Consider the following 15,899-nt stretch of genomic DNA (forward strand, 5'->3'; position numbering starts at 1 on the left):
AATATTTTGTTCTATCTCTCCCACCAACTTCTGACCTCTCCATTAAAAACCCACTGCCTTTTCACCTACACCAAAACCCTCTCACCATTTTCACCTCTAACTCACCGCAGGAGAGTCTCCAACACCAAGACACAACCCCTGCAGTTCAGCCGAGAGCAGCACCAAGGAAGAACAAAACAAAGATCTGATCCCTTTGGCCCCATGGCTCCAAAACGCAGAAAAACAAATGAAGCAACAACCTCCAATTCACCGTCAGCATCGCAACAACGATCTATAAGGGGTTCATCAAATTGGAGCAGGGGCAACAACACATAAGAACGGTGAGTCCCATTTCTCTTCCTCATTTATGATTATTCCCACACATTGAGGACAATGTGCAATTCAAGCATGGGGGGGTGATTTTGTTGGGATGATGTTTCATATATGTTTTGGAGTGTTTTTCTTTGTATTTTTGAGTGCTTGTTTTCTGTGTTGGGATTTTTCATTTAGCTTTCTAAAAAAAAAGGAGAGAGAAGAAAAAGAAAAAGAGTACCACTGTTTGAAAACCCTTCTAACACGTGCATCATTTATTTCACATGCTCTATTTTTTAAAAAAAATCTTTGTTTCATGTTCAGTTGGTTAGGATGTTATCTGTTCAAGTTCCACTTTGCCGATACTTAACTCGAAACATTGGAATAGATAGGAATGGCTTTTGGCTTAACCCATCTAATTAAAACCTAAGCTTCTTTGGTGAAAACATTGGAATAGATAGGAATGGCTTTTGGCTTAACCCATCTAATTAAAACCTAAGCTTCTTTGGTGACTTGGACTACTTTTTGGTTACTGGAGAAACACTCGGCCTTGAAAAAAAGAAAAAAAAATGGGTCCTAAAGTCTGTTGCACCGACTACCTGGCACCGCACCCTCAGAAGTATGACTGTCACGTCGGTAGGTGTTAATTATAACGGGATCTAATAAAAAATAATAAATAAATAAAATACAAGGAAACCGAGTGCTCCTTTGAGAGCTTAAGTAGGAAGAGTATGACCCATTGTGATGAGATATGTCTGTCACGATGAGTTTTGGGCAAACTACAAAAATTTAACTTTGTCATGCCATTTTTTTCTAATGTTAATGAGTTGAATCACTTGCACTAACGGACGTGAACACCTACAGATACATTTTCTTCAACTTTGAACTTGAGACAAGATCTCTATTTTGACATTGGGTTGAGTGGAATAATGTTGCATGTGAACTTGAAAATAGTGGATACCCTTGTACTTATTTTCTATTTCCGTTGTCATTTCTTTGAATCTGTACCCTCTCATGTGTGTGTTTCCATCTGTTTTGCTTGAGGACAAGCAATAGTTCAAGCATGGGGGAGTTGACAAACACGAATATTCTCTATATTTTGACTATGTTTCACATACGGATTTGTTGTTATTTGATGTATTTCCTTGCACTTTTGCCCTGTTAAGCTCCCTAGTTCTTATTTACTGCTCAATTTATATAGTGTAGGAATTACTAGAGCTTAGCGCAGATTCGGAGTCAAGAAGGAATCAAGGAATGCATGGAAAGAGGCTACACGGTTCCCCAGTGTTCAACAACACAGGCGTGTTGATTACAGAAGAAAAGCCCAGATAGCAGAGTGAAACAGAGTTAAACACGGTCTGGTCGTGTTGATATACACAGCCGTGTCGGTATCAGTATTCAGTTATTACGAGATTTGAAGCAAGATTTGAAGTTATCCGTTAACACGATCTTTCCCAAAACTTAAATGAGGACGCCCAGAGGCATGAAAAACGACCAGAGGCTGGAGATTTTAATTTTTCTTTCTTCTTCTCCCCATCTTTCTAAAAACTCTTAGATTAGGATTTCTTTAATTTGGCAAAGTGTTGGTTGTGAAGAATCGTGTGCAACATCTTGATTTCGACGCTACGGTTTATTTTTCTAATTTATCTTATTTTCCAGTTTACAATTATGATCTTATACATTGTTATCATGCCTTCTATTTCAATTATGTGTGAGTAATTATTTTTCTAGGATTGAATTAGGTTCGACTATGGTTATGAATCGATGAACTGATCTTGTTGTTATCATTAATTATTTGATTTGCATTATTCAATTGCTAGTATCTAATTACCTAGGGTTAATTCAATTGGCCACTGATTTGACTCCTTTAGGATGTTGATTTGAACTGAAAGGTTAGATTAATGTCGGAAAATAGTAATTGAACGAGAATTAATTGATCACGAAAGTAGGTTAATTATTCTTGGGAACATAAAGGACTGACGTGAACTTAATGGGTTTAATTTAGTTTAACACCATGAAAATATGTTGGTAGATTGAATTAGGCACGACTTTTAGTCGTCAAAAGAGGCTAATAGTTATCATAGCATAGGCTAGTCGCTCCGAATGCATTGAGAGGTTTGATAACGATTGATTAATTTGTTGATTACTTGATTCAAACCAGAGTTGAAACCAAAGTTCAATCCTGGATTCTTTTAATCAAGTACTAGTTAGTGCGTTCGTTATTGATTCTATAATTAAAATCAAACTACCCATCACGATTGGTCTAGATAGTTACAAAACAGTGAAAATCAGTAATTAACAACGAAGTCCCTGAGGATACAACCTTGTATTGCTCCAACGATATCCGTGCACTTGCGGATTTGAGTGAACAAGTTTTTGGCGCCGTTGCTGGGGTGGAGAAATTATATGAATAATTTTAATCAGAAAGGGGACCTTTTTCCCAATACGTTAATTATATGAATAATTTTAATCATGAACCATTATCTGAACATTCTCCGGATATCGTTGTTATTGTACCCTAGCAACGAATCCTCGTCAAACTTGTTTATCCCCGTCAAACTCCGCCATCTTGATGTGAACAACAAATCGAGTATTGGAATAGTGAACAACAAATCCTTGTCAAACTCCGCCATCTTGATGTGATTGTACCCTGACAATGCATCCATGAAGCTGAGCATTTCATGGCTTGTGCTCATCGACTAGCTGGTCGATTCGAGAAAGAGGGTAGTTGTCATTAAGGCAAGTCTTGTTTAGGTCGGTGAAGTCCACACGTATCCTCCATTTGCCACTAACTTCTTGACTAATATCACGTTGGACAGCCACTCCAGGTACTGGACTTCTTGAATGAAACCGACTCTCAGCAATCAGTTAACTTCTTTAGTGGTCACTTGCTATCGCTCAGGTCCGTTGTGTCTTTTCTTTTGTAGGACCAACTTGCTGTGTCAGTTGACTGATAACTCATAGCTTATCACTTCTAGGGCGATCCCTATCATATCTTCAGGCCCTCAAGCGACAACATCTGTATTGGCATGGAAGAACTCAATGATTTCTCCCTGATGTAGTTCAACTAGCTACTATCTAATCTTAACCTTCTTGGTTTCATTAGGGCCGAGCTGAATCTCCTCCAGTGTTACGAGAATAGTCCGCTCACGTTTTTCATCCTCCTGCAAGTAAGCTTGGGATTTCCCGATTGGCAAACTCTCGAAAGTTCCTTTTCCCTTCATCAAGAGTAGATAGCAGAATCCAGTTTCTCGCTGATTGCTCCGCACTAGGCTAACTCACTTCGGTATAGGGAATTTGATCATCTGATGGTCCGTGGCGCGGACGACTTGAAGATCGTTCAAGGAAGTCCTTCCAAGAATGAAGTTATAAGCTGACAATGAACTGAACCTGAATTGGTGAGGGTAGGCGACATCTACCATTGGCAAGGTCATGAAACCTTCAGGTCGAAGCCATCCTGTGAGGTGCCATTGCCGATAGCTTAGCCCCAGGTTCCAGCTCAATGCGATGATCCACCTCTCCTAGGTGGAAGCCTCCTCGTCCGGCGGCATAACATCTTTCAACTCGTCAAGAGCTTCTGCCATTACGGTACAATTGGTAGCTCCTCACTTGACCCATTTTCTTCATCCCCAACTAGCGCAACCGCAAAGGTTTCTTCGTCCTTCTTGACTCCCTTGACAAGTTGCAAGGCGGATAAAATGGGCACACTCGTTTTCACATTCACTTGGGATCATGTTCAAGTTCCCTAAGAAGCTTATAAGGGGACTCGGGCAAGGTCACGACTCTGATTTGTTAACCCCAATCTGACTGAATATGTCCATGAACAGGATGTTGGCAAAACTACATGTGTCCGCCAAAATTCTCCTAACTCAAAATCCACTGATTTGTGCAGAGATGTTGATGGGGTCATCATGAGGTGTCTCCACGTCTTTCAGATAGGTATTGTTGAAAGAGATGTGTTAATCTATCTTGGGTTTCTTCTCACAGAGATTCACCTCCAATGCTTGTCTAGCATATCTTTTTGAGTATTATTCGACATTCCCCCTACAACAGGACCACCACTAACAATGTTAATAGTGCCTTTGTCATTGGCTTCCTTCTCCTGGTTGTTCTGCCTATTCAGACGATGTGATCGTGATCTGAATCTTCTCTTTGATCTTTTTGGGGCTAGCTCTTATCTGCCACAATGGGCAAGGAATTTCTTCAACAGACCTTTTGACCTTTCTAGATAAGGTCTTCAATATTTTTTTGCAAAATTCTACAATCATCAATATTGTGGTCATGATCTCGATGATAACGACATCGTTGTCAAATATTCCTCAATTGGGAGCTTGATTTCATGCGAGGGGAGGATTGGTGAGATGCCCCTCTTTAAGAATCAAATGCAGCACCTGTGAGAGAGTAGCATTTAGGGGGCGAGAGTTGGTCTCCTTGCTCTCTTACTTTTGATCTCTTTTGTCGACTCGACCGAATCTGGACTCAGATTTGGGCTGGTCGTCTCTAATCTTCTTACTTCGCGAAGACTACTTCAACAGCTTCTAATCGCATCGCCTTCTTATGAGCGTTACTCTCCTCTAACATCCATATGCCATCACGCTCTAGCCACGAGTTGATCAAAGTTGGTCCTCGGTCCACGATGAGAGAATTAGACAATTTCTCATCTTCAAGACCCGAGATGATTGCAGTCATGGCGAACATGTTGCCAGGGTCCACTTCTAGCCACTTGGCCTGAAATCTCTTGATGTATTCCCTTAAGGTCTCTCCGGATCTCCACCTAATTTGTAGCAAAAGCGCAAAGGTTGCCTTTTATTTTGTATCGGCTAGAAAATAATGCAAACTTCTGGCTAAGTTGTTCGAGCTATGGATGAATTTTCTATCCAAGAAATTCTACCACATCTTCGCATTGCCACTAAGAGTGATAGGAAAAGCTCCGTAAATGACGAGGTAGCTCACCTGCTGTATGCTCATCATGTCTAGAAATTTTGCGCAAGATTGGTCGGGTACCCTCGCCCTTGTACTTCTCGATGTGGCATCTTGAATTTTGGACAAGAGACATTCATGATCCAATCAGCGAAAGGGGTGTTCCCTCCGATGACATCAACGACTATATTGAACACCCGGTCATAACCAAGTGTCATATTGGTTGCGGAGAGGTCAACCCTAGTCGCCAAGGTTTGAGTCATGTAGGGGTGTCATACCTCGCGACATTGCCAACGCAGCCTGTTTAAGGCTGAGGCTTGAACTTTCACCTGTCGTCTCCATGTAATGTTTAGGTTGTCGTGGATCGGCAGCAAAATGAGTTTATTATCGAGGTGGTTAAGAAGCAGCTTCCCTAGCCCGGTCCCCTTGCTCCAATTTGCTGATGTTGCTTTTCATGGAGAGGAATAGCTGATAATGGAGATTGAGAGGGGAAAATGCGGATGAGGAGTTCGTTCGTCGACGAAGTGCAATATATTAAACGTTAGCCGCAATATCAATATTGGGGCCGATATATTGGGTTTGACATGCTTCTGCAATGATATTGATGAAAATATATTGTTTTCCAACTTATAGGTTTTTTTTGATATATCAGGTATATCGATGTGTAAATAACGACCGATTTAGGTATTTTTGAGTTTGGGTCTTTTGGATTGTTTGGGTTCCCAAACCCACTAAGAAATAAAAATAAAACACCTGATCCCTGTAGGCGTATAAAATTGCTTATAGATCCCTTAGCACAGCTCAGCACAAACCGACGAACCAACGAGGCGACGAGGTTAACGAATCGCGCGCAAACAACGGAATAGATCCACTCGCGTGCGGAATCAAGCTAACGGGTTGAAGAGTCAACGAGTCATCCATCCAAGGGCGGACTCGGACGAATCACGATCGAATCAAGATCAGTTTCGGACTCGAACTCAGAAGTGGATTTACTGCCAAATCAGGAATCAGATTTACTGCCAAATCAGGTCAACGAATCAGAGTCTAAATCAACCACACAACCGAATCACGGACAGACCCGAAAGACGGAAAACGACGGAACCCAATGGCCGGCCCAGATCTGTGCACGGGCACAGTTCAGAGAGCCTATAAATAAGCCCCCTTGGTTCATTTGTAAAAGGTTGGAACTTTGAGAGCCGAAACTCTGCCGAATTGAGAATTGAGCTTGGAGTTTTGAAGACTTGAGGACTTGAACATTCAGATCTGGTTCTCGGCGAGCATCCACGTCACAAAAGACAGGAGTTCGGGAGAGAGAGATCAGATCTGAGATCTACACGAGATCATACTCCGGATCAAAGCTTGGCCTTTGATCCCGAGAACTAAGGGCGATTATTTCCTTGGTGAATTAATCTCCCCCGGCTATTATTTCCTTCGCGAAATAATACCCGTCAAATCGTGTAGATCCGACCGGATCTAGATCTCGCGGTGGTCCACGGATAAACCCCGGCGCAGGCGAAGAACCCACAAAGCGAGCGATCGCAAAACAGGAGCTCGCGATTTGTTCGACAAAAGAGAAAAGTTATAATTTTTATTTTTATTTTTTTGATTTTCATTGTAACCGGATCTTATAAAAAGACCGAATTTTTGTAATCGAAAAACAGTTACAAGAGTGCAATGGAATCAATGAAAAAAGACACGATTTTTTCCGCGAACAATCCCTAATCCAAATGCCTAAATCCTGTGATCTCTCTGTTCTCTCTTTCCTCCACTCTTGAAAACCCTAGTCGAAGGTCTCTCTCCCCCCTTGGTCCTTTTGGTTCTCTCCTCTGCGGCTCCGCCCAAGGTGAAAGCTCTCTCCCTCATGCGGTCTCCTCCGCCTCTTAAAGCTCTCTCGAAGCTCTCTTATGGTCCCTCAAAAAGGTACGTCTCCCTCTATCTCTTCCTCTATTTCTTTTCAATTTCTCTCTATCTCTCCTCTTTCAGTCTCTCTCCTCTCTTTCCTCCAACCCCTAATTTTTCCAAAGCCTAATTTTTCTAAACTCTCTATTTCAGGTTCTTTTCATCAAACTTATGAGGAAGACGAAGGTGAAGAAAGAGGAAAAATCCCAAAGGGTGAAGGTAACTTGAATACAAGGAGCGACTTTATTTAATTTTGAGAAATTATTTTTTGTATTTAGTTGAATATTTGGACTAAAATTGAATGCAAGGACTGAGTTCATTTTAAAGAATTTTTGGACTAATTGAATTTAATTTGAGTTACATGTTTATTGAATGTGATTTTTGAATTTAATTTTGTTGGATATGATATGCATTAATGGACTGAAATTTGTGGACATTGTAGACTGAAATTTCTATTGAATTTGTGGTTGAAATGCAATTATGGACTCAAATTTAAAGTTCTTAAACTGAAATAAAGATTGAAATTGAAATATGTATTAATCGGTTACGAAACTTATGACATTGTTATTTTTTTAATTCTAAAGAATTTTTAGACTGGTTGAATTTTGTTTGAGTTACATGTTTTGTTGAATGTGATTTTCGAATTTAATTATGTCGAATGTGATATGTATTAACAGACTGAATTTTGTGGACATTATAGACTGAATTTTTTTGTTGAATTTGTTGACTGAAATTCAATTATGAACTCAAATTTGAAGTTCTTAAACTAAGATTAAGATTGAAATTGAAATATGGATCCATCGGTTATGAAACTTATGACATTGTAGTTGTTTTCTCCCTCAAATCGGATTGTTTTCGTCGTTATCTCATTGGTATAGTTTGCTTATCTAAAAGACTAAAATCCATATTTGTTGAATGTGAAAGTGATAGTAAGATGTCGTCCGAAGGTCAAGGATCTAGTGCTCCTCCAAAACAAGACGGTAAGGATCCTTTTTGAAAATACAGAGAGAGGGTTGGTTCCAACACCGGGAAGGTGCGCTGTAAGTCTTGCTAGCAAGCTTTTAGTGGTGGCATAAGCCGGTTCAAAGCTCATTTGGCGGGAAAAAGAGGAATTTGTAAGATGTGTGACAAGGTTCCCGAGCATGTGAAGAATAAAATTTGTGCAATGTCAAATGAGGCGGATAAAAAAAAGGATGAAAAGGATACCATATTGAATTTGTTATTGAGTGATGTGCATGTAAAGGAGAAAGATGAGGAGAATCCATCACAAAGAAGCTCATCCTCTTCCTTCATTCAACACAAAAGGGCCATTGGACTATTTTGCATGTCGCCCTCTCGAGGAGACTGTCGCTTTACTAGCAAAGGGGAAACAACAAATGATAGACTCAAGGCATAGAAAAAAGGCGAGCGATGATGCCAATAAGTATACAAGAAAATGGTTTTAGGAAGCCGGCATCACCTTCAACACTGTAACACTTCCCTCCTTCCAATAAATGGTGTATGCTATTGGACAGTTCGGAGCGCGTATGCAAGCTCCATCAACATATGAGTTAAGAGAGCATATTTTGCAAAGAGAGGTGAATGAAACAATAGTGATGGTTGAAAACTTCAAAAAGAATTGTGTGGTCACCGAGCGCTCTATATTGATTGATGCTTAGAGCGATCGGAAGCGGATGAACATAATGAACATAGTCGTGCATTTCAATAGAGGGACAGCATTTTTAACTTCACAAGACACATCAGCTGATAAACATGATGGGAACTACATACTTCAATTTGTGGAGAAGGCAATCGTTGAGTTAGGGCTGCAAAATGTGGCGCAAATTGTGACAGATGGAGCTTTAACATGGCGGCCGCTATTAGCTTGGAAAAGACGATGTCGAATATCTTTTGGACAACTTGTGTAGTACGCTGTGTGAATTTGATGTTGAATGATAGCTAGAATTAAGCCTATTTGGCGTGCAATTGTGATGGGAATAATTGTATTAGTGTACATCTATAGTCACACAAAGTCCCTTCAATTGCTTAGAGAGTTCACAGATGGGGAAATATTAAGACCCACGGCGACAAGATTTGCTATAGCATTTCTATCTCTACAGTCTACGAGGGAGAAGAAAAAGGTGATGCGGCAGATGTTCATCTCCGCTAAGTGGATGGACTATAGTCAATCGTCAACGACACCAGGCAAAAGGTACAAATATTTCAATTAGTAGTTATAAAGTAGTAAGTTTCTTGTTATAGTAGTTTTTTTAAATCATTGCATTTTTTGCGGTTCTTATTTGTACTGCTGAAATTATTGGAAGTAACAAGCTTTGGGACAAAGTTGATTTTGCCCTTTAAATGTTTACTTGGTGAAGGTTTTCAGGAAAGTGGATAACGATAAAACCCTGTCTATGGATTTGTTTATGGAGATATGCTGGTGGCCAAGGAAGAGTTGAAAACAGTCCTCAATAATGAAAAGAAGTATCTTCCTATATGGAAGATGATTGATAAAAGAGGGGAGGATAAACTTATAGAGCCACTACATAAAGCAGGATATTATCTTAATCCCTACATCTATCAATCTTTTGCAGTGATTGAAGATGATGGAACCTTCATACAAACATAGATTCTATGGGGAGATTGATGCCACTTTTAGTAGGATTCGAGCTCAACTCTCTGATTATTAGCATAGAAAATGATCATTTGGGAGCTCTATTGCCATGAAGCAAGCTGAAAAACCCGATAGTATTCCCGGTATACTTATATTTTCATTCAAATTATCCAACATCATAAACATCGATTATAAAATTCTAATTATTTTAAATTGTTTAAATTCACTAGTTACATAGTGGTATCTTTACGGGAATGATTCTATGGGGAGGTTGATGCCACTTTTAGTAGGATTGGAGCTCAACTCTCTGATTATCAGCATAGAAAATGGTCATTTGGGAGCTTTATTGCCGTGAAGCAAGCTGAAAAGCCCGATAGTAATCCCGGTATACTTGCATTTTCATTCAAATTTTCCATCATAAATATCGATTATAAAATTCTAATTATTTTAAATTGTTTAAATTCACTAGTTACATGGTAATATCTTTTCAGGAATGATTCTATGAGGTTGATACCACTTTTAGTAGGATTAGAGCTCAACTCTCTGATTATCAGCATAGAAAATAATCATTTGGGAGCTCTATTGCCGTGAAGCAAGCTGAAAAGACCGATAATAATCCCAGTATTTCATTCAAATTATCCATCATAAACATTGATTATAAAATTCTAATTATTTTAAATTGTTTAAATTCACTAGTTACATAATGGTATCTTTTCAAGAATGATACACCCAACATTAGGAGGATGGCGATAAGAATTTTGAGCTTGATTACTAGCTCTTCGGCTTGTCAGAGTTGAAGTACATCTGAGATGGTAATAATAACTTCTTTAAGTTTAAATTGTGTTGGACGCTTGGAGCACATTTGAGTCAAATTCTTTCTTTGTGCTAATTGATGTTTTAATTTGTAGACTCATTGACACACACAAAGAAGAGGAATAAATTAAGTCACAAGAAATTGTGTTAGCTTTGGCCAAATTCCATGCAAAGCTCCGAAACAAACATTCTAACAAGGATAGAGATCCTCTACTTGCCTACGATAATGAAGAAAGAGTCGCATATTGGGTGATCCCTCCAAGTCAAGTTAGCGAAGACAATGATGATGAAGTGTTCCCCGAGAATAATTAAATTGGATGCAAACCGTAAAAGTATCGGGGGCTAATTCAAAGAGGAGAAAGAGTGCAAGAACAAAGGCATACTAAAGAAAGAGAAAGTTGAGGGTATCATCTTCAAGAGCAAAGAAGCCGATCATAGATGAAGAGGAAGAGTGGGAAACACCTTCAGAGTCCTCATCAGGGTCGGAGGAAGGCTATTGATCCTAAAGAAGATTGATTTTAGTCATATTTGCTTCTACTTCATTTTGGTTATGTTATTCTGGATTGATATAATGATAAACAACAACAAACTACTTGTGTAACTTCTAAAACTTGGTTGGTTGGTTGTTTTGCTTTATTTCTTTATGGATATTGACAATCTTGAATATTAGATCTCAAGTTAATATGTGAGTTATTTATGGATTTTAGTCATATTTGCTTCTACTTCATTTTGGTTATGTTATTCTGGATTGATATAATGATAAACAATTATGAAATACTTTATGTAACTTCTAAAACTTGGTCGGTTAGTTGTTTTGCTTTATTTCTTTATGGATATTGACAATCTTGAATATTAGATCCCAAGTTAATATGTGAGTTCTGTGATATAATGTTGATTCTTCATTATCAGTATCGTCTGCTTGTTTAGAATTCTATTTTGAGTCTTTGACTAACATTATTTTCTTATTTTGAATATTTTGCACTTGGGAAGTTTCACCATACGATGGAGAACCAAGCTTCTACAATCAATTAGTCATCCTAAACATATTACATATATCATTTTATGAATTATAATGTCTTATATTTAGAATACACTAGATATGTTTAGATTACATATTACAATGTCATGTTATATATGATCAACATCCAATATGACAACTCGATATTTTTTACATAGCCCCAATATATCCTCGATTTATGCAATACGATATGGATTTTGATCGTCAGATATTTCTGATATATCAGATGTTTAATATATTAATGAAGCGAACTGCTATTGGAGAGATTGAACTATCCTTTGAGTCGATTTATCCAACTAGGCCTGAGTGACATAGCTAAAGTTTGAAGTTTCTCAAGGATTTGGAACCAATGATCGGTTAGGATAGGCCATGTCCTCAAAAGATGAAAAAAGAGGCCTCACAATGAGCACCAAACTATTTAGCTCACCAAACTATTTATGTCAGGAAGTTGATTATATTGGTCAGTGGATGTTCAGAGGAGTTTAGGATCCCTTGATCTTCTTTGATGGTTAATCCACAAAAGGAAAGAATATTTCTACACAAATAAAACTGTTAAAGGACCGGAGTTGGGTACCCCGATGTACCCTCTGACACTCAAGTTATTCACTTATTTAATTAGATCTGTAGAATCTAGTTCATGGTGTTATGTAGCATAAAATTGCATACCTCCGAATAGTGAAGATTTGCCCATTATTTGTAGAGGGTTGATTGGCACTTAATAGTAATTTGACCGGGTCGTTGCAGTCGGCTGATCAGACGGCACTTTACACGTGTTGGCAGTCAGTTGAACGAGTCACCTTCATGTTTAATGCGACTTTTGGTTATCTAGTATACTTAGTAATTTTCAGGGTATAACACTTGGTTTTTGGATATATGGCCAAAAAATATCAATGGTATGAAACTAATATTTCAATCGTCTCCTAACTTCTTTAAGAATGAATTACTTTCCCAAGGTGACCTCTTTGGCTGCTAAAACCAGCAATGAGTACATATAAATACTTTGACTCAAAGGTGGATGCAGTATTTTCTTTACTTTCTCTTGAAAAAGATCAAACTAATCCTGAAAAAGATCAAACTAATCCTGGGAATGCATGACAGAATTTTCATTTCCACTTTTCTAATAAGTTGAATAGAACCTGCCAAAGAATGAGCAAATCACATCACTAATGACGAGCAAATAGGTGGCAAATAAAAGATGGTATCCAGAAGGTCTCATCTTTGGTCTTTCATTTTAAAACTGTTGGGGTTTCTAACAAGTCTATAACAAAGTTTAAACTAATTATGGGGAGATATATAGATTGCTTTATAGACTTCTAAAGAACAGAACTTTGGGAATCCACAATGGTCAATGTTACATTAAACGCTGGGCGCTTCTAGGCGTCAGACTTGGCGCCCAACGCTTAGTCGCTTAGGTAGGCGCCTAAGCGGTTTTTGGGCGTTTTTTTTCTTTCTTCATTTAAGTGGTGGTCGATGAGGTTTTGCTGAAGGTCGGAGGAGGTAGTGGAGGTGTTCATATTTGGAGGTTAATGGAGTTTGGAGGACGTGTATACTATGACATATAAAATCACAATCAAGGCCTACAGGGTGCAATCCACGTAAGCAGACAATGCTCACCTAAACGTTCGTAATATCTAGGTGGGCAGCCTAAATACCGCCTAGGCGTTAGGCGCTAGTTAGGCGGCCTAGGTACCGCATAGGTCTAGGCGTACGCCTAAGCGGACTAGGCAGAGGTTTTTTAAAACAATGACAATGGTGAAAAAAATAAGTTCAAGAGCATTCAAATAAGTTCAAGAGCATTCTTATGTCTATAAGTTGAAAAAAAAGGAACAAAGTGTGTTTAAGGAATTATAGTTTTCTATAGATGAGCCCATAAAGAATAGAAATTAAGGTAGTTCAGATGAATAAGATGAATAACTACCCTTTTTAGGTAGATCAGCAAATCAAGAAAAACTATTAAACTATTATCCATAGATGTTTGGAACATGAGTCTAGCGACCTGATTTAGAATTCAAGTTAGTTAATATTTCAAAGAAAACAATCATTTTTAGAGAAATAAACAACAAAAATGTGTACCTTAATAGCAATTTGAGAATTCTTTTGCCATCATTGATCCTTAAATTTGACTCTTACCAAAAATTGTACACCAAGATACCTATATTAAAAAACCAAACCTAAAGCATATCACGTTCCCCAACGTACCACGTTCCAAGTAAATGGCGTAGCACGCTCCCGTTCCCGTCTCGTGAATCAAATCGAACCGGGTTCCATGCTACTATGTTGTTATCATCTTCAGGTGCTCCTCTTGATAATATATTCTTGTATCATTTAGATAAGCATAAATCACTGTTTTAAAAAGCTTCCGCCTAGTCCGCCTAGGCGTACGCTTAGACCTAGGCAGTACCTTGACCGCCTAACTAGCGACTAGCACCTAGGCGGTACTAAGGCTACACACCTAGTTTTTTAGAGTGTTTAGAGGAGCATTGTCTGCTTACGTGGAGTCGTGGACTGCACCGTTTAGGTCTTGATCGTGATTTTCTGTGTTGCAACCTCCACGTCCTCCAACCTTCTTCAAACTCCTTCAACCTCCAAATATGAACACATCAACTACCTCCTCCGACCTTTAGCAAAACTTCTTCGACCACCACTTAAATGAAGAAAGAAATCTGCCTAGACACCAGTCGAGCACCTAAGCTTTCTATAACATTAACATTTACTATTAATTATTATAATTAAAAAATTAAAAAATCTCCTAGGCTCTACGCAACGAGTCCCACGCCTAGGCCTCTTAGTGCTTTCTATAACCTTGTTAGTTATTATTTTGACTATTTAGCATTTAAGTATGCATGATTTATTGTGGATCTAGGATTGCTATCTATTTCTTTTTTACAAATTTATATGAATTTAATACATATTTTTATTAATTATTATAATTAAATAAATTTAAAAATAACCAAACACCTAGACGGCCTAGGCGTTTAGGCGCTAGGCGCTGGCTCAAATGCCTAGTCCGCCTAGCGCCTTCCGTAACATTGGCATAAATCATAATCAGGTGACAAATCAAATGCCTCACCTAGCCAACACACTATAATATCCATACTACAAAAATAACCCTGAACCATATTGGATTACAAAACAAATTCAAGCTATGCATGTTAATGGTATATGTTTCATCTCATTGAAATTTCTAAGATTTCAAACAAAAGATAGAAGAAAAAGAAGAAACATTACCTTAAAGCAACCATTCACCTTCGAATCCCTGTTCCATTCCAGCCCTAGAGTTTTGGCTGACGTCTGATATGTAGCCTTAACTGAATCACCCCCTTCAAACTTCCTCGTCATAGCAAAGTCCCAAACATTCTTTGACACATCATAGCACGGCTCAATCATTGTTCTCCTCATCTCCCCATGAGCATACACATACTTTACCTTGCAATTTCCTGACCCAAATGCATAACTCATTGTCACTTTATTTGCTGGATCAAATGCAACTGATGTGTCTAGAGCTGTCCGATTGTCCCCACGAGCATGAACATAGGTCAAGCTCACGGGCTTTTCGAGCACTTTCACTGTGTTCATGAACTGGAACCTGAAATCCTGTGAAGAAAGATTCACGATTAAAGCACACTCTTAAAGCCTTAAACAGAACTGAAATACATACCGGTGAAATAGATTTTAATGTCAGAAGGGAAATTTTATTTTTTAGGGCAATCAGAGAATGGAATAGATTCAGTTTAAAGAATTCAACACTAGTAGCAAGCAAGACACATATAGCAAGCAACAATAGGCCAAGAGCTTTAATGAAAGCATACAAAAACAGTAGCAAGCATAACCATTGTTAATAATAACAATATCCAAAACTAAAAAAGAAGGTTTTCTCCATATACATCTATTTAAAATATAGGTATATTTAAAATTATGCCAAAACTATTTTACCTCTAAATTACATTTAGACCTAAGTTTTACCCCCCACCCACCACCCTAATTTTTATGGACTAAACACGGATACTTTGTCAAACTACTATACTATTTTAAAATTACTAATTTATCTTAATTAACTTAATTAATAGAAACGAAAGCGTCGTTGCTATCACCCCACCTCATGCCTACACCCCCTACAAAGCAAACGATAGTTCTGCCAACTCCATCCCCAACCGCCCCAACGCTTCTCATCTTATCCACCTAATCCCCCCACTTTTTTTGCTCACAAGTCTCGCCTCTGAAACTCCCACATCTACTCCCGTCTTTCTCCACACCCAACCACACTTTGAACACCCCTACTACAAACGACCTCCTCACACCCCTCTTTGTCATTCGCTCCCTCAACCCTCACTCTCTCATCTTCCCCCACCTCTTACCCTCAGCAAC

General features: G+C 38.6%; 1 protein-coding gene across 1 annotated transcript in view; it reads right to left on the bottom strand.

The window, feature by feature from the left end:
- LOC109834416 (outer envelope pore protein 24, chloroplastic-like) overlaps positions 1 to 15,899 on the bottom strand; it is a 47,831-nt gene that overhangs the window by 27,113 nt on the left and 4,819 nt on the right. Inside the window, exon 2 of the mRNA XM_020402429.1 lies at positions 14,763 to 15,128. Within this exon, the coding sequence (XP_020258018.1) occupies positions 14,763 to 15,128 (366 nt within the window). The remainder of the gene's footprint in view (positions 1 to 14,762; positions 15,129 to 15,899) is intronic.

This window comes from Asparagus officinalis, chromosome 3 (assembly GCF_001876935.1).
Source record: "Asparagus officinalis chromosome 3, Aspof.V1, whole genome shotgun sequence".
NCBI classification, from domain to species: Eukaryota; Viridiplantae; Streptophyta; class Magnoliopsida; order Asparagales; family Asparagaceae; genus Asparagus; species Asparagus officinalis.